The following is a 22,791-nucleotide window of genomic DNA, read 5'->3' as shown; positions in this document are numbered from 1 at the left end:
AACAATTTTGTGCGGGCTGAGAGAGACCTTCCAGATTCAACTCATCCAAACACACCACTCCCTGTGGTGGCAGCAGTGTGGGACACAGGCCCTGTGGGGGTTCTCCAGGTGCCATGAGCAGTGAGCGTGATGTAAGGCCCTCGCCAAGACGGAGGGTGATTCTAGGCTCAGCCTCAAAGAAGCTAACAGTCAAAGGATTCACCTTCTGTACTCTAGAGACGCACCTGGTAGAAGGTAAGTGATGCTTATTTGCCTACGTTAGTGACACAGGTGGTTCCACGTTTTTCTATTTTCCATTCTGATCACCACCAACTCTGGCTGCTGCGCCCCTCAAGTGCCCCTTGCGTTGCCCCTGGCGTGCTACGCTGGAGCTGAACCCTAGGTTCCATCCTGTAGGGCAGCTCTCGGATGGGAGGAAAGGGGAAGGATGAACTTAGCGAGAGTAGTGTAAGGCAAAGGGGACGTTGTGAATTGGTCTCGTTGGAAATATAAACATTTCTAGTATTTGTTTCCTTTCTGTGACCAAGACTAAGTCAATAAAAAGAGCAAAGTGACAAGTTTTACAAGTTGAGGCAGTGGGAGGAAAAAAATCATTTGGAGTTACTGAGAGACTAAAGTGATGACATGACACCTATTTCAACAGTACGTCAATGCCTCCTGCGCCCTCGGGAGCGTAAGGCAGACCTGTGGTCCTCAGCGTGGCCTGCGTCTGAGACTTGTGGGGGCACAGATGCGGTCTCCATGCCTAGGCCCCAACCCCAGCGATTCCGGGGTAATGGTGGACGGCACCAACCAAACACAAGTAAGGCCAGCAGCGCACCAGGACTTGCTGTATCCTTATCCTATCTTAATACACCTAGTGTCTGTCTAATTTGTGACTACAGTGCTATGAAGAAGGAAGAATGTCCCCAGAGCCGGCCCAGAAGGAGCCATCGAACACCAAGGCTGTCTCTCTGCAAAGATGCGTAAACAGCAATCTTCAAAAACAAGCTTTTCCCACGAAACACCAAGCACTTTTCAATGGAATAATGTTCACAGGGAAGTCTAGTTTCAGACACAAAATTACTGCCTTGAAAAACAAATTGTGGCATGTACACGTTTGTACATATACACATACATGTGTACATGTCCTGCTTCTATAAATATAAAAGCTAAAAAAAAACCAAAAAAAAAACAAATTGTGTACTTAAACTTTTTGTTCATTTTAAATAAGTTGTATCTTTATCCTCTCCCCAAATCACCTTAACAATACATAGCTAGATGAAAGAAACCCAGTCCTCTCGAATTCCAAGTTTTCTCTTTATTCAGACTTTCAAGTCTAGCCAAGCCTCGAGACCACCAAGAGAACCTGAGCACCGCTCACAGAGAGCATCAGGCCCTTCTTGGCTGATCTAAGTATTTATATCCATTGCAGTCATTAAAATAGCTTATCGTCCACAAGCAGACAGACACTTGACCTCAATAGGTGAGTTTTTCATATTTGAAATTTATGGAAATTTAAGTTGTTAACCAGAGAATTATGGAAAAATTGCTGAGGTATTAAGGCTGAGAAAATTTTGGAACTGGAGATTAGGGAGTATGCTCCTTCCTTCTGTCCGGAAGGTCAGAGCAGTATGAATCAGAGACATGTAAGATGAACAAGTGAGGAGAGACAAACATGTAAGGACAGCTCCGTAATGTCCCTGGGGTTTGGAAGGTGGGAGAGGCAGACCACTTGCTCACCCGACACTGCCAGAGGGTGTGACCCAGCCAGAAGGACGATGCACGCCAAGGTTGGAGAGAGAAGGGGCCACATTGAACCCACTCACTGTTGTGTCCTTCAAGCCCAAGAGGATTCTTACAATGAAAAGGGGCTCAAAATGCGATGCTAGACGGGTGGATGCTCGTGGACAGCAGGCTCTGCCAGCCCAGCACGCACAGATCTATCACGGCTACAAAGGCAGGCCCCTTCCACACGCAGGGCAGGAAGGGGCGGGTGCAGGTGGGGCTGAGCAGAAGCAAATCAAGGCCTCCTGCTTCCTCAGGCAGCTGAGGCCTCTGGCCCCCGAGTCTGAGTGTCTTTCTTTGGACTCCACTCCTAACTCCTCCTGGCTCGTTGCCCCGACGTGTAGATGAAGGCCTTGGATCTCCTACACAGACACTCTGGTCAAGATGCCTGATTTCCTGGACCTGGACAGGACTCTGTCAGAGGCTCGTCAAAAGCCCACAGGTGGATCTCCCCTTCCCCGATCCACACTTGTCGCTGACCTGGTTCTGACGCTGTAAGGGAACAGATCATCTTAAGAGTTTCTTTGCATTACCGGGGGGAAAAAAGGAGAAGAAAGGGAAAAACGGTTCTGATTTTGAGCCCCTAATTGCTGGCTGCGGTTAGTTCACAGCAGGTCTGCTTGTCAAAGCAACATCTTCTTGGTAAAGATAGGCATGAGCGGGTTTGTGAGGGGCAGGGAAAGACTTTGCAGGTGCTAGAATGTCGGAGAGAAAAACAAAATAGTGCTACGACTCAGCACCAAGCAAAAACCCAACCTCCACCAGAAGTTTACAGGACAAAGTCAAGTGTGATGAATACCTAGTTCTTTCTCCTTGGTTAGCCTGCAATTGGGAACACCAGGAAGCAAGGAACACACCACGAGACAGCCATACCCTCGAAGAAATCTTTCAGAACAACCGTTATTTTGTAGCATGCTTAAGTTTACCAGGGCTCCTCTGCAGAACAGATTAACTTGAAAAAAACGTTGTACTTTATTTTCAATTCAAACTCAAGGACTAAAATACACGATGCAACTTTAGAAACACGCTGGCAATGGGCTCAAAGACAGCACGGCCCGATCCCTATCCGAGCTCAGTGCTACACCACGGGAGCCCACGGCTGTGCCACACGCACAGGCAGCTTCGCCAGAGAGAAAAGAGGACACCTCGGCTTTTGGCCAAAATCTGAAAATTCTTTGCCTTTCTCTTTGGATTTCTGGAGAAATAATAGCCTAATTCTTCCTGCTTCTTAGTGAGGTGACAATAAGTTCACGTCTAGGCCCCGAGGGAGCTGGAACATGGGTGGGCCTGCAATTAATGAGAAGAGCTAATCAGTAGCTGTGTCCTGCGCAGGTTTGTCTAGCTCAACGGGATGACTAACCCTCAGCAGCCAGGGGACGGCCTCCGGGAGGAGTCATGACTAACGTAAAGAGGGCGCAGATGATAAAGGAAGGAAGCAACTGGAATGTTCCAAAATTTAAAGCAACTGGATATGGCAGAGTGTAGTGATGTTCTCTCTGGAGGAAAAACAAACTGCATACTCCTAAATCTGAAAGGATTGGCTATTTGCCAGTATTGCAGAAAAATGAAGAATGTGACATAGTGTGGTTCAAAGCCTATAAACTCTACCCATTCTGTGCTTTTCTAGAAGCTACAGATAGACCCATGTTTCTTAAATGGACCTAAAGTCTCAAACTAGCTTTTCACTAAGATGAAAGACTACACCATGCTGTAGTCATACTTTAAAAAGCAAAAAGAATAGGTAAATTAATTTTAATAATACATTTACTTAACCCACTCTATGAAATATATTATCATCTCCACAGGTAATGACAATAAAATAAGTACACATTGTTTTTTCACACTAAAAATACAGTGTGTACTTTATGCCTGCAACATCTCAATCTAGACTAGCCACGTTTCAAGGGCTCAGCAGCCATGTCTGTGCAGCGGCTGCCAGGGTGGATATTCAGGATAAAGACTCATCTCTCCACGGGAGCCGTTACCGATCCATCCAGATACACGCACCAGAGCAGTCCTGCTCCAGGTACCCTTAGCTAAAGGAGTGGTCTAAGAAGGCCGAATGCTGTTCTGTTCCAGTGTCCGGCTATTTATTTCCATTTCAAAGCAATTCTTTCACGAGGCCACAGTTGCAGAATCCCAGCACTGAGCCCTGCCTGACTCAGCCCCAACCTCTCTCGGGCCTGGCGCGATTCCCTCTCCGTGTTGGCAGCTTGTGGAATTTGGGATGTCCTTAGACGCTTTTGTTTCCATAGCTAGAAAAATGGGGTGGTTTAACTCTCAGGGCCTGCATGTTTGATTTTCTAGAATTTATCACTAACAAAAGAAAGACTGAATGAGAGAAAAGCTGACTGAGGAGATGCTGAATATGGTGCGACCTCCCCTCCCCATTTCCAGCATCACCTGGAGGAGAGCAGGACCCTCTCTTTCTTCTCCATTTATGAATGACACTGGCCCCAAAAGAACACCCCCCTTCCTCTTCTCTAAACTGATGTCACGCCTTACTACATCACCCTGGCAAGTGAGGAAATCATTTACTTCTGACTAACAGGTGACATCCTCACTTTCACCGCAGCTGCTGATGGACTAGAAATGCCCCGAGAGACAGTGACAATGTGTATGGTTCACAAGGAGGATCACACAGGTTAAAAGGCAGCAAAGCCGTGGAGAAAGAAGGCTCCAGTGCCACTTCCAGCAGGTATTTGTCACCTACGTTCTACGGACCCCTACCTTTGTGGTTGAAGATGCCCTCCATTTCCATGCTGCTTCTGGAGTGGGCGATGCACAGAGAGCCGCAGGGGACCAGGCCTTCTGCCGCGGGGGAGCGGTCAGTGGTTCGCACCAGACACCAGTCAGGCTTGTCGTGCGGCCGCTCCAACACCTCCACAGTCTGGCCGCGGCGGATGGTCAGCTCGTTGCTGTTGCAGGCCGTGAAGTCGTGGATCACCACCGTCAGCTCACAGCCACCGGAGAGCTGGGAGGGACAGAGGGAGAGAGGACCTGTCAGCAGGGGTGAGCCACGGGGCCTTCGCGGTGGAGCTCTGATCTCAGCCAGGAATGCCACCTGCCATCCTCCAGGTGAGTCGAAAGCCTCACCTGCCACCCGGGTGAGAGCTCCCAGGCTGTGCACCCTTCACTTCCCTTTGGAATCACACAATTGTGTACTTTTTCATATTTGAATATACAATGATGATTTTGTAAGCATTTCACTATCAGAATTGGATATGCTTTTTCAAATTTTTGTACCTGAGACATTCTATCTCCCTCTTCACAAAGTGCTACATACTCATTTTTTAACCTATAGCAAACTAATAAAAACTCTGCTTGAAGGCTATTTGGGGAATTACTGTAAAATATGGTGATAAAATGAGATACAGTTCTGCTCCAGATTTCCGCTCTGACTTGGTGTTTGAGTGTTCCCTGCTTCGCAGCACGTGGTCTCTTTAAGCGTCGCTTGGATCAGGAAAGCAGCAGCCACAAGAGTGGGGAAGAGAGAGGCAAAGGGTTCGTGACCCCGAAACACGGAGCCACGCACACCCATCTCCCCTCGGAATCCTCCAGGAGGCTCCTGGCGTGCCACCCCCGCCCGCTGCCCTCTGACTCCCCTCCATGCTCAACACGCCCGAACACAGGCTCACTTCCCATGTGCCCTGTGTTTTCTGGCCTTCCCATGTTTGCGTGTGCTGTTCCTTCAGCCTGAAATCCCTTTCCCTTCTCTTCTCTCACTATGCGCACTCCCATTCCTGCCCACTGAAACTCCACAATTCTTATGCCCTTAGAAGCCCATCCACAACCTCCATATGACACGCACTCCATGATCTCTGCCTGTAAGACGGGCACACGGCCCTCTCGTTGACCATTTGGTATACATGGCCTGAGCCCTGAGTGTCCTCCCCCAGCCTGTGAGCTCCTCGGGGACAGGGCTCACATGCTCATTCATGTCTTTCCTACGGAAGTAGCTTATGGCCAGCTCCCTGTCTCTCCGCTGTCCCCTACATGGGCTCTTCAACCACACCCTCGTACGGATGACTGCCCGGTGTGTGTCCCACCGGCAGGCCCATGCCGGGCAGCTGGGTCTAAATCCCTGTCCCTCCATGCAGGGAGTTAGGGCACGACTCATGGTGCCCCAGCCCCCGTCTGTGTCTCTTCCAGTGCTGCCTTTGGGTGACGGTGTCGCCACCCGAGCTAAAACAATCCCACTCTTTCCCCTCCAAATGCTGCCGAGCTGCTGTTAGGGTGGCTTGCTGATCCCTCTCTTTCTCTGCATCCCCACACCAATCACTCCATTGGGGTTCTCCTTCCAAACCACCTAAACCCCGCTGCCAGGTGACCATTTAAAAACATGGATTCTTCTACTCAAACACGTCATCCTTCTATTCAAAAGCCTTACACACAAATTGCTTAGCACAGGACTCAGAGTTCCCACAGCCGGGTCCCCACCCCCTTCCCAGGCTCACAGGTTTTGTGGCCAGATGTGCCTCTGTCTCGCTCTGTGCTGTTCACTACCCTCCTGTTCTAAGAGCCCATCTTTTAGGATAAAGTTAGATATTTAAAATAAGAAACACATGTCCACTAGACAAACACAAAGAGCAAAACAAAACAAAACTCAAAGACAAAGCGAATCATCTTTGCCAGGCCACCAAGAAACTTTTCATTAATGTTTAATCCCCTCCTAAATTTTACAAACTTCTCTGCGGAAAAACCATGCCAAGTTTTACACATGTCTCTGTGAACAATCAAAGATGCTAACATTAAAAGGTCCACGGTAGAGGCCTGATCTGGAAAAGAGCTTTCCTCCTAGAACGACACTCGTGGAAGTGGTTAATCCCAGTAACAAAGAAGGGGATGATTCCTGTTCCAGGGAGGACAGGACCAGTCTACAAGCCCAACAGAGTCCAGCTTGCCTCGGCCCCCCAGGGCCTGCCCTGCCTGTCCTCTGTGGCTGGAGCTCTCCCAGGTGCCAGCTGCCTGCTCCTTCACCGGAACCCCCACTGGGAACCCCCTGGGTCTCCCTGACACTCCTCCAGCGGCCCCCACTCCGGGACCCTGGGAAGCACACTATCTCCCCTCGCCCCTGCCTGCCTTGCTCTGCAGAGTCTTATTAGTTTTCCAGACTGCTCAAAGCCAGAGCTGCGTTCTGCAGGTGGGGGAAGGGTGGGAAGGGGAGAGAGGGGCTGTCCAGGAGAAGTAAGCTGGACTTTATTTCTGGCACTGATTTCTTTAGCCCCTTACAGAGTAATCAAAAACTATTAGAAACATCTGTGTACTTGACAGAGCATAAGAAATAAAAATCAAGCCTGTTCTGCCAAAGACTCATATACAAAGTTAAAATTCTTTTTTAAAGGCTTTTGAGAACTTGTTAAGAAAATCCAGTACCAGAATAGTATTTCAAACAGTGTTAAAATTATCATCTAAAAAAAATCTCCAGATCTCCCAATCAATCCACTGGCTTTGCCCATGAGAACAGACAGGAAGCATACCACTAAGGGAACGGCTGTTTTCTAGCCCAGAGAAAAGCTGTCCCATGGATTTCTGTCTCAGTGTTCACATTTGAATATGTTAAACTTCTTGCTGCAAAAAAATCTCTTTAAAACCAGGCTTGCTAATTAAAAGAATTTTTTTGTGTATGTATAAAGGACTTGTAATAACTATTTTGAGGGAGCAATGTAAATCACTACTGCCTTTTAAGAAGAGCTGAACTGCTAACTAGAAAAGTTCAGATACTACATCATGTATTATTAAGTAGGATGGATGTCTTGCTTCCAGTGACATTTCCACCCCCAGTGGCCCAATGCCATTACTATGCCGAAAGAGTTACCATTTCATTTATCTAGTATAAAAATTCACCTTTCTGTTCCAACAATATTTTGCGAAAGTTTTCACAGTATTTTTTTCACTTTTGTATATTTTATGGAGTTCTATAATATCATGTGCTCCCTACCACATGCGTTTAGTTTAGGATTGCAATTTATGAAAATCTCAATTTCTATCGACATGGATATCAGAAGATAGATTTTCACCTTTAAAAAATGAACTCGGTGACTAATAAGCATGACAATAAAATGGCCATAATAGGACCACAGGCCACGGAGGCACCACTGACATACCTCCTCCAAAGGCCACACCATGTCCCTCTTCAGAGGGCCATGGGGGGAACTCCAGTGACCCAGACACATGGACAATTCAGCCAAATCAAATGTGGGTTCCTTTCCTGAATTTTCTCCAGAATGACTGAAAATAAACAACTTGCTGTGTTTCACCCAAAAGAATGAAATACTCATCTTTGGTTGTGACCGTTTAACCTTCAACAATCGCCACACAGAATGGGATTTTACTTTTTATATTTTCCAAAGAAACCATGTCCTACCATTGCCTTGCCTGACCCCACCCACTCAATGAGGTAACTGAAACAGACCCGTGGACGGGGAGTCTCACCCCTCTGCCCGGGGAGCACGCCCCTGCCCTGGTGTACCATACGAGGCAGCTTTATCTGACAAGCACATAGAGTTCTTGGTGCACAACAGCAGGCCCTGGCTTGAATTCCCAAGCCCCAAGATGAGTTCTGGGGCAAGTTCTGCCAGAAGAAGAGGGGGCTCTCTGTGACTGGCGTGGTGGATGATGCAGTCCTCGCTGCAAACGATTCCACTTCAAGAACCAAAGTCTAATGCAGTAAAGATCAGTTGCAGGTGGGTATCTGGCCAATTTTCTGAGAGCGATTCAAAAGGAAAGGGGGAATGTGGTCTAATAAAAGCCATTTTCCCTTAAAGAACAAAGTGTATCAACGCCTGTGAACAGTCACCTCCTACAGCCCGCTACGGTTCAGTCATTCAGAAACCTCACAAAAGGGTCTTGCAGTTCTGTGAAGGTTTCACACAGAGTAGACCAAAAAAATGATCACTTGGCTCAAGGGGATTAGCGAGTACAGCTCTATTACTGGCAACGGTCACAAAAAGAGGCAACCACAGGCAGCCAGAACAAACTCCCTAATAAATGCCATTGCGTCCCAGGCTCTCGCCCACCTAAGCTTCTCTGCTGGGCAGCTTCATGGAGGCCGGGGCGTATCAGCGCCGCCCTGACAGCAGGAGGAACGGGCCTCCTGTGTTCACGCCAACACCGGTTCACATGAGGCCGTGTTCACTAAAATGTGCTGCCCAGAGTTTAAGAGGACTACTGTGATAGGCTCCTACACACTGGGGGCACAAAAAGGAATCTGTGAGAACCCAAAAACGGTTAAGATGATAAATTTTATGTTACATGTTTTCTACCACAATTTTTAAAAAGGCAAAAAAAAAAAAAAAAAAGAAAAAAATCTATGAGAAAAAACTTTTTCAAAACCAGCAATTTACCACACTCAACATTTTAGCCAGAAAAGAATGAGTGAGTCCAGAATTTGGGGATGTCAGTTCCTCTACTCTTCACTCCCATGACCACACACCGGTTTTCTTATGTGAAAGTAAGTCTTGGAAGCCTTCCTTGAATGTGTTATACACACGAATTGGAATGGAATATGAGATGTACAAAAAAGGCTGAATTTAAAAGATAACAACTAGAAGCTTAGGCAAATCAGGAAGAGGACAGCCTCTGGGTGCTGCAGCCCCTCACGCTCACCGCCGCAGAACGAGCGGGGCCGCAACAGGCCACACGGCGTGCAGGTGGTACCCAAACAAACCTGTCTGCTGCACTTCCTGAGTGACCAAAGCAATCCTTTATTCAGAAAACTTACTCTGAAATGTCTCTTTTTATCTTTAATGGAAGGACACCAATCTGAATAACTAGCACACTAACCAGCTAACATTAACCAGATGACTGGGCCCCTCACAAGGAAGGAAAGCAACAGAATAAAACACCTGCTTCATGTCTGAATCAGAACTTTATCATCATCTTCAATAGCAACTTTGAGCACGTCATGTAAAATTTACATTAAAAAGCACTTTAGTGCTCTACTATTTTTATAAACACTTCTAATTTGTTACATTTCTAACTAAACTTCATTCATTCGTTTATTTATTTTAAATCTGCCTTTTCTTAGAACTGAAGCTTTGTACTTCAGCGTGGGGGATTTTGTTTTTCTGGTTGGGTAACTAAAGTTATCAGAGACTACATTCATTTTGTGGTTTTATGAGAGTACTTAAAAAACTTATCTAAAAAAATACTACAAAAAGCCACAGCCACTTAGAAAAATAGAAAACAAGGATGAATAAAAGAATGAAGCAAACATCACATGTAATCCATCACTCAGAGCTCTCCATGAGAGCAGGATTTGTCTCCTACACCCATTCTTGTGCCCTAAACACCTATCATGGGGATGGTACACAGTGGGTGATCAATAAATATCTGAGAATGAGTGAACCTACCCTGTGAATATTATGAGGTCATTGTATATGCTTCTGGCCGCAAAGCAACTAATTCAGTAGGAGGAGAGAAGAATAGCTGGAAAAATACTTTAAGCAAGTCTCCCCCTCCTCTGCAGTCACTGTCCCATTCGACACAGTATTTTGCTGTTGAGACACCAAAATGCAGGAAGCCAGGCACTAACACAGAGCAATTCATTCTCAGTACAGCTTCCAGTTCTTAATGAGCACAATTAGCTTCTAGATCTATTGCCACCCCTAGTGCCCAGATGGAGGAAAGTGAGGCCGTACAGAGTGATCTGTAAAAGCAGCAACAGAGGCCAACACCCAGGAGTGAGGATGGAGGAAGCCATTTTTATAATGAAGACACAGAAATAGCTAATATTTATTTGGTGCTCAGAACATGCTAGGCACTGTTCTAAATACATTACACACTTTCAATGCTTGCAGCTCTATGAAATGAGTAGTAGTACTATCATCCCCATTTACAGAGGAAACTGAGGCACAAAGAGCTTAAGTAACTTGCCCAAGACCATCAGCTAGCTGCCAGGGCAGCGAGGCCAGAGGTGTGCTGGTGAGCATGTCCTCGTCCTTAACCATCTGCTCTTTGACATGTTCATATCTGTTACCGCTACATAGGGTCTGAGTAGAGAAGGATCAGCTGAGGTCTAGTGCTCTGTGAGGAGATGACAACCATGCACTGTTCTGCAAAAAGGCTTCTGAATTAAATGACTCAGTTTCTTGCTCACAGGGGTGCAGACCTACCTGAGGTGCTAGGAAGCTCAGACCTGCGGACAGGCCAGGAGGTGGAGCGCCTCCTCCCTGAGCAACTCCGGCTCGTGGGGAGAGTATAGGGTGCAATCTTGCCCTCACGCCGGGCAGCGCCTTTCTGCGCCTTGCACACAATTAGGGAGGCAGAGTGCAAGAATGCAGGACAACCTCAGCAGCCTAAATGCAAGCATTGTAAGTAGATACATTTCCTTTCTCAAGACCCTGAATTAGGCCATATTTTAAAATGTACTGGCATTAACTACTTTACATACAACCTCAACTCTGCCATTTATCTAAGTCCAACCAAGTTCCCAGAGTGTAGAATGTCACCAGACAGGAAAAGCTGACTGACTTAAAATTACAAGAGCCCCATGTCCCCAGCACAGTGCAATAGTTTCATTAAGAGTAACTGAAACCACTTCTTTAAATATGTGGATTCATATGTTTGTCTTATAAGCTTAAGGGGAGTTCATGCAAAGTATCAGTCTCAACTGAATTTTTCACTCATTAAAAATAAGAACCATATTGTCTTAGATCCAAGAGACAGCTCACAACCTGGGCCCTGGGGGCGCGGGCCAGCTTTTCCACAGGACACCTCATCTAGCCTTGGCGACTTTTCCATATTGGCTTCAAGATGCTTTGTTCTACGATACCGTATGGTGATTTCCACACTTTCTATTTCCTTATAATATAAATTTTAGTTAAGGGATATAAACCACAGACTAATATAGCAGAGAGTGGGAAAAAGGTTTTTAAAGATGCTTCTTTGGTATACTAAAATATTCAGTTCCAAATTCACGTCTAGTGTGAAATAATATGGTCTAGAAAACGACAGATGATTAAATCCACATTCCGTTTCTGGCTTTGCTCTCTGCTGCTGGGCGGCCTTCGATCTCTTCAGTGCCCCAGGCCTGGCCCAGCCCTCTCCTCCCCACCTCAGGGAGATACGCTCAGGACAAATGAGATAAGAATCTGGAAAGCATTTGATTTCTTTGGAACCCAAATCATATTTTCCTAAGATCATTTTATCAGCCTAAGTACCATGAGTATCAGCAAGAATCGGTGCTAAACTCACTTCTGGAACAGAGATGGCTTATTTTAAAACTGGTGTTTGCAAAGTAGGAAATGTGCTCCCCGGGTGTGTGGCTTGTGTCTGTGACCAGGCTAACCCGGCTCTGCGGACAGCGTTCCCTAGAAAGAGGGCGTCTCCGGAGCCCCTCCTTTATGGACTCTTTCTTAAACCTTTTGTGTCTCATCAGAGAATTACTAACAGTCCTGGCAGATAACTTTTTCCTTAAGAATTCTCCAAGACACTGAGTCAAAACATCCCCCCACCCAGTTTCTGAAATGGAACCAAATTCCATGATAACAACTAACTCATAACAGACATCATAAATTAAGTCAAACAGGCAGAATGTCATTAAGTAACTTCCCTTGCCAGGCCCATCTGCCTTTGTTATCAGAGGCTGCTTAAACTTGAAATATGCAGGGCGGAAAGAACCCCGAGACCTATGAAGTTACTGTCATTGGAGACAAGTTGCTGGCTAAGCTTAGTTCACAGAAGGAGTGCATTTTACAAACTGACTCAGGAAAGGATGGAGTCCCTAATTTTCAAAACATATTCTCTCCAATATCGACTCTGAAATGTTTCACCACAGAAGCACAAAATGGGAGATGGCTAAAAGAAACTTCAAAAGCAGAGCACACACAAACGCAAGCCATAGGTGGTAGCAAACACACTCTTTCCATTTTATAAGGCCTAATGGGTATGTCCTCTCCAAACTCCAAATTCTGACTTCTCTTTCTTTCACATGCCGTTTATTCTAATCCCAAATGCAGATCCCAAGAACTGAAGATAACCGCTGCGCTGGAGGACATTGCCTCCCTTTTTTGTGCTTTAGAGCCTAGTAAGGACCTGTGGTCTCAGCGAGGTGTATTAAAGGACACGTGCCAGGTCCATTTCAAAAAGTGAGTCAGGAGTGTCATCCCTTCAGGATGGTTAGGAGCCATGACAATGTCAGGGTGAGCGTGGCTGAGTGGCAGGCTGTGCAGTAAGCTTCACCCTGAAGTGTCAGCAGGAACCTCCCAGAAGCCTGGGTGGAGGAGGCAATGGCTGATCTGGCAGGGATGACCCTTTGGGGATTTCTGAGCTCATGAATGAAGTTTAGAGATAACACATTAGATGAGGTAAACAGAAACTGGTGAATTATCTTCACAGATAAAATATCTAATAGGCAATTCTTTTAAAATTCTCATATCCCAGTAGACTCCCACAGTAAAGTTACCCACTACTGCAAACCTGTACTTTTCTCTTAGTGATTTTTTCTTCCTCTCTCATTGGGCACAATATAATCTCCTATATTCCAAGTTCAAACATGCACTATTATGCTATAACAGAGCTGAAGCAGTGCTAGTTTCATTATTCCTAACTCTGGGATAGAGGCTCATTTCTACGGAAGCCCCTGGTGAATGCCAGTCAGCCACAAGCCTCAGGGGACCAGGGCTCACTGGGGGTGGGGGTTGGGGAGGTATAGTAGCCCAGCAAAGGAATTCTCCACATAGCAGGAAGCCAGGCATGGCACTAGGCACCTCTATCTCAGGCCCCTGCCGAGTAGAGGTGTCAGGTAGATGTTGAGGGATTCCGGGTCTCCTAGGCATGACAGTGGGTGCCTTGCCTTCGTGCTGCTTTGAGCAATTGCCCTTTCTGGGAAGAAGGACAAAGGCAGGCCCCAGGCCCCTGACTTGGCGCTGCCCTCCCTCAATCCTGTCACAAGTACTGCCATACCTGGGGGAGGAGGGAACGCCCTACCAATCTACCAATCAGAACTTAGCACCCCAACTGCAAAAGAATGCATGGGGCTCTCTAGTCCACAGGCCAAGCGGCATAGGTACAAAAGCATCTGGAAGGCAACTTACGACAACCTAAGGCTAAATCTACTTTGCAGTTCATCCCCTCAAATGGACTTTCACAGAGGCTCCTGGGAGATCTGCATATGCACTAAGACTCAGGTCCTATAACTTCCAACTGTCATCAAAGTGGTTCCACTATGACGTCTGAACCATGGGGAGGTCCCTATCCAGACACTATAAAACAAGACCCAGACCATAACCAAGGCCTCTTTTGCTATGATGAAGAGTCCAGTCGTCATCTGTGGCATATGTATCTTGTTCTGTAAACCCCTATCTTGCTCTATAATCCTATCTTTCTCTCCTCAATAAACCTCATTTCACGCTTGCCTTACTCTGGTGTGTCTTCTCATTCTTTGGCCAAGAGCGCACCAAGAACCAAGAACACGGAACGAGATTGCCAAACCCCTGTTGCCACACATTCACTCGTAAACTACCTGAAGAAACAAGTCACCTTTGCTTCTTGGACCAATCTCCAAAAAAGTCTTAATGAAACTTCCAAGGTATAACTTTTACATTTCTCTCTTTGCCAATTTCCTTCACATGATTTATTTTTTGTTAATAAACTTTTGAACTCTTTTCTAGGGTAAATCCAGAGTAAATCCAGGAGAGTTTATCTTATAGGAATGTAAATTTTGGGTGTGACAGTGATTCTCAAGGAGAGACAGTGAAACACCCTGGATGAAGATGGTCATTCCCCTTCGCACCCAAGCGCGGACCATTTCTGACTTTTCTTGCAGGTGGCAGTCCAATGTAAACTGATTAGATAACTCAATCACCTTGCTTATTTGAAAAACAACAACAACAAAACAACAAAAATTATCAGTATTATTCTAACAAAGTTTCCAGGTTCAAATTTTATTTTTTAAATCTAAATGGTTCTGGGGTGGGGCCTCAGAGAGAAATGCTATCAGGCACCAAAAGGCCTGAATATGTCATTTATCTTATTTCTTCTTACTACTGGCAAGAAATATTTGCTGAATGTGAATATACAGGGCCATGAACAAAATAAAACGAGACATTCTTTTTACTCTCCAGTCTTGTTATTTTAAGACCTCTAAGTCCTAGGACTTATTATTTAGTGAAGTAGAATGAAAAAAAAGACCTAATTACTCAAACTAGAAGGATTTTGAAAATGAAATCATTGTAGCAGAGCAATATTTTAAATTTATTTACTTCTGTCCTAGAAACTATATCATTAAATACCACGAATTCTTCTGCAAAACCAAGTGAGAGAAGACCAAAGTCTGGGACCGTAAAATACGCCATCTGCAACAACCCTACATAATGGACTCTGTCCTTTGCCTGCAATCATTTCCTGATGACAGTGGGGCCAAGGCCTTGTTCCCTCCTACCAACGAGCGGGCTATGGAAACAACATGCAAAGAACAGACTCCTGCGTCCCATGATCAGGTCTCACGTAACAAAGCACAGCTTGCGCCAGAGTAAGAAACTCAGGAATTCTGAGCTGATGGTTATTTAAACGAAATCCCTATTTATGTCAATTTTTTAAAAAAAGAATTTGGTCCTGCATTCTAGACATGGAATAGACCAGATGCTCATCTTGGTAAGCCAGAAGATTCATTATGATAAATGTTTCCCACTGGCTTCCCCAGAGGAGTGTTTTGGTCTTTTGTCCATCAGGTGAACCCAGGATTTCAAATTCTATTGTCAATTTACTTAGTAGTCTTTTGGGACTCTACCAAGACAAAATCATGGGATACTCTAAAGGCCCTTTTCAAAGAGGGTATACCCACATAAACTTTTTTGATAAAAATCAGATCTGTCCTCCCAGTGGTCATCACTTTTACAGGCTGTGCCCTGCTGCACCCCAAGGTTCTACGAAGGTGCCACCAGCGAGGATGCCGGCACCCTGCCTTCCATCAGAGCAGCTCCACTTTTGTACACTGTAACGGATTCTTATAGCTTTATGCTGCCTCGGCATCCATTTTGAAAACGAGTTTAACTTTCTCACACCAGAAGCAGGGCTCAGTCACCTTTGACACAGTTTCCAGTTCTCCACCTTCGCACCCCAGTTCCTCAAACATGGTCGATCCTGACATCCGCCTTATACAACTGTCCCTATGGGACAGCTAGATGCAACCTACTTTATAAGCCCTGCTGACTGTAATACCCGACATGGGCTGTGCAGATTCGCCACAGCGACCACTTCTCAGTCACTGCATGACCTCCTGAAACTCATGCCTGCTTGCTTTACACTCATCGATTAACACTCCCTGTGGAGAGCCTGTTTCGACGATGCCCTGGACCAAACAAAGGCGTTGGCCCATGGGTCCCCTCTCTCTCCACATGCTCCCTGACCTCCATGTGTGTGGCCTCTGTGTACCCCCCAGGACCTGTAAGTAATAAAGTATTTCCTTCCTGTGTCTCTGAATCACTGGAGGAGTGCTCGTCATCCTGAACAGACTAAGCTACAACCTATGCTGGGGTTCTGTGTAGGATTCTATTTCATAGGATAGGTTCTGCTTAAGAGTGAAATAAAGCTTCAGCACACTGTCTTCAAACATCCTGTAACTATGCTGCAAGGAGTGAGTGATCCTCCTGAATCCTCGGGGTTCAAGTCTTTTAATCCTGAGACCCCAAAGTCTCTGCCCCTGCCACAAGGTCCTGGCCCTGCTCCTGGCACACAGCGAACGTTTGAAAACGTTGATGATGAACTGTCAGTTACAGAGAGAAAGAGGCTACTTCGACCAGACACCGGCCACATTCACCTCCCCATAGAAAGTGCTGGGGACAGCTTACCTTGTCGCTGTCCAGTGTGTTCTGAGACGTCCGGGAGGCAATTGAGATCGTATCGGGCTGGCTGCTGCCATCGCCTTGGCTGTCCAGGTCCTCTCCATCCCTGGTGGTATAAAGAAACTTTTAACTCCTGACACTGCTGGGCTCCATCAGTCCCTGGGGAAATAACTGACTCGTTTAAAGAGGTGCGTGTCAGTCTTTGTGACTGCCTGCCACATGCTAACGATGACACATCACTCTATAGCAAGCATGAGCTTTTTGCTAGGCACTGTGCTAAATGTCTTAAATATATCATTCCACTGAATTCTCACCATTATAAAATACGGTTGATAGGATTGTTTCTATTTCAGAAACGAGAAAATAAAAATGTCTGGATGCTCTACATAACTTGTCCAAGGTCACAGTGTGATTTACACATGTGCACTGAATAGCACTTGGGTGAGGAAGGGACATGGTGAAGGAGGACATCGACCTTCATTTACTTTAAGCCAATAGAGGCTCTTGTCTTGACAAAGAATTTCATTACTAAGAATGATGTTATACACAAGTGGTAGTGTTAAAAACCTATTCCTCAAAACGTTTGAGAAAAATGATTTTTGAAAAATGGTAAGCTAACCCTGCCTTGTTCCCTCCCTATCAAACGAACAAACCTGCAAACACATCTGGAGCACTCACCTCCTTCCCTTCTGCCTTGTGGCTGGAGCTGTCTTGGGAATGTGAATGGGCTCCTTCAGGGCTCCTTTCAGGTGAATGGTCCTTTCCTGTATCACCTCGCGGATGTGCTTTATCCAGTCCTGCTTGTTCTCTATGCTGGAAGCCTTAACAAGGTGTCAGAATCACTCAGGATGCAGAAGGACCCTTTCCAGACCCTGCACTGCCCACACTCTGGTCTCCTGCATTCCTCGAGCTTCCCATTTTCAAAATAACTTTTCAGGAGAAAAGCAACCACATCCTACTAATTTGCCACCAAATAAATATTTATGACTCTATTTTAAAAAATTTTTTCATCAAAACCATTTTTATCTTACAGCATATATGTTATTCCAGATCTCTGACTTTTCTAATAATACATCACTCTCCAGTCCTGAAACCTTTTAAGCATCCCTGGCCAATTAAGCAAACACAGCCACCCCCAAACCAAAACGTCTTGGAGGCTACTTAGGCAAAGACTTTGCTGTGCATTGGTCAGTGGCTCGCAAACTGTCAGCAGGACACTGAACTAACCCTTGTGACCTCTTGCCTCATCTGCTGGAGTCATGAACATGTGCCACCCTCACTCTACCCCCTCCCTCCCCCGTGCTAGGTTAAGTGCTTCCCGTGTAATCTCTCACTCACTCCCACAAGGGCTCTATGGTAGGGGCCTCCATCATCCTCGTTCTATAAAGGAGGAACTGAGGCACGCACGGACACAGCAAGAAATGTGCCCAGGTCACCAGCTGCTAATCACCTATGGTGGATTCACCCCCAGTGCCATCACGACTTTGGAGAATTGTTCCCTGACAATGACACAGAGTAGAAACTCAATAGCATCTGTTGAATGAACACATATGGCATCACTTTTTCCAGATTTTTTTGTAATGCTCTGCCTCTCAAAGGAGGTGTTTTTTTGCTTTTTCTTTTTACATTTTCTCGGCCTTACTAACGGTTTTCTAATTTCCTTATGGAAAACATCAACCTCCTATGATATAAGCATAATTCCCTGTAAATGATTAAAATAATTGTCAGTGGGATCACAGATGAGATCACGAAGGGAGGAGAACCCAACATTTCTCATTGTGTATCATTTCTCGAAAACAGAAAATCAAAGCCCATGCTGGGAAAGGAAATTAAAACTGATCTGATAACCCTCTTTCTATATACAATGTTTTAACTGGAGGGTATGTCTGTAAAGTTACTTAAGCGTAGTGACAGGGAAATGGATGAAGGATAAAGGAAACTTCTTGCTCCCTCTTCCCAGATCTGATGCATGACAGAGGTGAGACCAACGCCTCCTGCGGCTGAGGCAGGAAGAAGGCAGAGTGCCCAGGGAACAGGGGTTCATGTGGGAAATAAATGTCCCAGGAAAGAAAACTTTAAAAACTACAAATCTATTGGAATTTAAATGCTTGATTACAATATTTGGAAGGTTAAACAAAGAGAAGTACCCATGAAAGAACATTTGGCAGAGTTTGGAAACAACCGAGGAAAACTGTTAACATGGTTCAGAAATAAAAAAGAATTGATCATGCAAATTGATCATGACATTTATGGAGACTAATTCTCTTAACTAACTTTAAAAAAATTAAACAAGAAAAAAAGATGTCAATTTTTTCAGAAATAATAGGAGAAAGGTAACAGCCAAAGTGTTAAGTAAAAAATCCTACTGGGCTAAGAGAAGGGAGTAATTTGTTTCATACTCTTGGTAGTCCAATCTGTTTAAGGACGAACTTAGAAATCAATTCTCCTTTCCAGACCACACAAGCAAAAAAGACCAAATTTTGTTGTACGGCTACTAGGACATCACCATTACCACTTCCACCACCGTATCACCAGCACCATCGCCACTCCATCCGCACCCTCACCACCACCACCACCTAGACTTTCCCCCCAAATCTACACCACTACCTTTGTCTATACCCTCACCACCACCCTAGACCATCACCACCATCTATCCCAGCACTACCACCAAAATCTACACCCCCACCACCATCTACACTCTTAACCCCCACCACCTCCACCACCTCCACCACCACCACCACCTAGACCACCACTACCTTCATCTACACCCTCAGCACCACCACCACCACCACCTATACTGACACTATCACCCAAATCTACATCCTCGCCACTACCTAGACCATCACAGCCACCCAAATCTACACCACAACCTTCATCTACACCCTCACCACCACCACCACTCCTCCATCACCACTACCACCAACACTATAAAGCAATCTCTGAAATTCATGAGGACATCATTTCCTTTAGTATCTCCCTGGAAGAAAGATATTATCCAAAAATTCCCTAGAAAACTTTCATCTGGTGAAGCCTGCAGAAAGTCTTATCCTTCAACTGTATCTTGAGCATTTTATTATGTCCTAAATGAAAACAGTCCATATCTGGCTAAAATATCTGGCACTATTTCTCAGAAGCACCTTTTGGTCTCTGCCACTGTAGTTAATCTGGATAGTTTATATAAAGTTGCAAGTTTTAAGGTCCTGAGTATACTTTAAAAAGTTTATGCCTTAGAAAAATTCAGTAATTTAAATTTAGCTATCAGTGCAATTTGTATTGTACAGGGCTTTATGCCAGTACTAACAAGAACACACTGGGCTGGTAATCATATATCTACTGCAAACCAATCCATTGTTTACATGTGAATAAAGATCTTAAAAACACAATGGCTTCCACTAAAGAACAGGTTCTGAAAGAGAAATGCACAGATGAATAACTCATAGTCACTGGTAATACCAAAGAGAGATGAAAAGGTATGCAAGAGACGCAAGAGGTAACATGCAAGTTCACACACCAGAGTCTCATTACACTGCTGGCTTGTCTCCCAACATTCTACAAATCTTAGCTACATCTTCCCCCAAACATCCTGAAGCTGCTTATGGTTTTTCCAGATGACATAAAAACACAGTTCCATCTGTATTTCCTCAAATGCAGAGGAGGAAAGTATGTAAGACACTCTGAGAGTCCTTTACCGTTCTTGGGAGAGGTTAGTATAACCAAAACAGTTCAAATCAAATATCCAAAGATATTTTCCTCCCCAAAAGCCTATATACCCCAGAGCACCCTGAGTGTTGCTGAACTTATAACAGTACCAAACCCTGTCATTAATAATCATCCCTCTTTTTTCTCTGCCCCAAACTATTAAGCCAAAGAGCCAAGGACTCCATGAAGATACTTGGCACACCTGGCCTCAACTTCCTGTCAAAGGCCCTCACAAATGCACCAGGGGACTTTTTCCCTTTGGAAATTCAAGGTCAAGTGTGCAATGAGAGTTATTGGTCTGTATCTTGTTCTTCCAATACCCCAACATCCTGCATGTCTTATAGAACCAACTAACTCTAAGACAGGAAGAATGGGAGAAGTTTGAAAAGACCTTTCCTTCATTTGCTCTTTTAGGAAGCAAGCAAAAGTTCAGCTCAAGTTCTTCGTCTTCAGAATACCTGAGTTTATTCCACTATGTCTTTTTGTGGTAGTCACCAATCCTGACAGAGCACACACATACATACCCATAAACGCACAAAGTAACATGCTTCAACTACAGGAAAGAAGGCACCAACAGCCACAATAAGCTTTCCACACACACATTCCCCAGCTTCAAATGAACATACCTTAAGGACAATTTTATTATCTGAAGTTGGTGTTCTCCCCACCCACAGTGCAAATTTGCAAGGATCTCCTTCAACATGTTCTGTGACACCCAACTCTGAGGTCTGGATAAAAAGACAATTACATAATTAGGTGACAGTAAAATTCTGGCAGGATATAGAACAGAGACCAAGAAAACTGTTTTTGGTTACTTGCAGTCATGTTGGTAATAACACAGCCCTTTACATTGATGGGCAATCTTAGATCTCATTTTAGTCAAAATGAGGAAATTTAGAGATTTTGTTCTTAAAGGTTAGTTTCATCTTTTACTTCCTCTGAGCACTTCAGAGGAGCAGGTCAATAAACAAAAATTCCAGAGGAAGGATACCAAAAGATCTGAAAATCCTGCTATTTGGAAAATCAAGATTTGACTATTTTGAATCTTATAAGCAACAAAATAAGTCTTTCCTAATTCCGAAAGGGCTGCCACCATGAATTTTCAGCATTAATGATGTAGCTGTTTTAACATTTCAGTTATTTTCCAATTTATCAACAGTATTAACTTTTAGTGTTTCACTAACAATTTTAAGGGCTAAGAGGCAGAACTCCGCTCTGTGATATACGCAGAACACGGAAGAGCACAGATGAAGGCCCACATCTTCAGCCCCTCCCCCTCAGTTAAGTTCACCCCTGACGCATTCTCCCTCCACCAAAGGAAGTGATTCATAACCTAGAGCTCCAGAGGTGGCCTCTGAGGAAATCTTAACTTTTAAAAGATAAATTAAGTGAAGATGTATCGGCTTCTAAAACAGACTAGGTTGGTCTCTAAAGGCAGATTAAAGCCAGCTAGTGTAATTACCAGCCAGAAACGTTGCATTTTTTCTTTCCAGTCAGAATGTGACCTAAAATGATGTAAGGCAAGCTGTGATCCAAAAGACAATCTCGAATAGGATGGAAGCCAAAGAAAATGGTATGAAAACCATTAGTTGGAACCTGCAAATTCCAGATTATTATTAAGATGATTTCCACACTTGGGGATATTTTATTACTTTGGGAATTTGATTAATATATGACAATCATAAAAATGTATAATGTATAAGTTGTCCAAACAGCAAACACCAATATTTATTAATATAAACAATCTGTCACAAAGAAACCCAACTCCATTGCATTTTCTATTCTTTTTTGGATGGGTGATTTCTCCTTAGTCTCACCTGATCCTCCCCTCTGCCCAACCCTGCCCAGCAATTCTGTTGCCAGCCCTCTGAGAGATGGCCTGCTAAGGAAGATGAAGTACAGTGGACCCAGAGGACTATACCGGTCTCGGGCTTTTCTTACTGTACACATGTAGCTTCATAAAGATGCTGGTTAAGCTGGCTACTAGGAACAAAATGGCACCAGGTATATTTCTCTTGCCAAGAAGTGCACTGACCGGTAAAATAAGAATTCAAATGCATCACTGGATCAGACAAGCACTGAAGGGCAGCTGTCCGCACCTAGGTGGGACTGTGAATCTTTCAACTTTGTTTTTGCTTTCACATATTTTGTCTAATAATGATATTTTGCTACAAAGAACTATAACTTTATTTGTGCATTTATTTTCCATAAATTTATTAATTAAAAAATACCAAATCTCATCATTAAGAATCTACAGGGAGCTACCCAGTAAGGCTGCTTGAATGTACAGCAACGTTTATGGATGAAAAATTAATTACAACGATATGAGAGTTTACAGTTAATCACAGTCTGATATGATCAATGTATTTATAAAGCTAGTTAAGGCAAAGCGATCTAAAATCACTTAAAAAATGTCTCCTTATCCTACAGTTAGATGATCCAGAGTTTATAAAGAGCAAGTTTCCTAAGTCTGTGAAACTCCAGCATGCCCTCTAGTGGACCCAAGGATGAGAGAATTTCACTGAAGATGGAAAACATT

General features: G+C 44.6%; 1 protein-coding gene across 1 annotated transcript in view; it reads right to left on the bottom strand.

The window, feature by feature from the left end:
• Positions 1–22,791, bottom strand: part of TRIO (trio Rho guanine nucleotide exchange factor) — a 188,563-nt gene that overhangs the window by 58,900 nt on the left and 106,872 nt on the right. Inside the window, exons 29-32 of the mRNA XM_012642750.1 lie at positions 20,879–20,980; positions 17,232–17,374; positions 16,560–16,659; positions 4,498–4,741 (exon numbers count right to left, since the gene is read on the bottom strand). Of these exons, the coding sequence (XP_012498204.1) occupies positions 4,498–4,741; positions 16,560–16,659; positions 17,232–17,374; positions 20,879–20,980 (589 nt within the window). The remainder of the gene's footprint in view (positions 1–4,497; positions 4,742–16,559; positions 16,660–17,231; positions 17,375–20,878; positions 20,981–22,791) is intronic.

Source organism: Propithecus coquereli, unplaced genomic scaffold (genome assembly GCF_000956105.1).
Source record: "Propithecus coquereli isolate 6110/MARCELLA unplaced genomic scaffold, Pcoq_1.0 Scaffold100, whole genome shotgun sequence".
NCBI lineage: Eukaryota > Metazoa > Chordata > Mammalia > Primates > Indriidae > Propithecus > Propithecus coquereli.
Note: the sequence above shows the minus strand (reverse complement) of the source record. Positions and strands in the feature narration are given on the sequence as shown.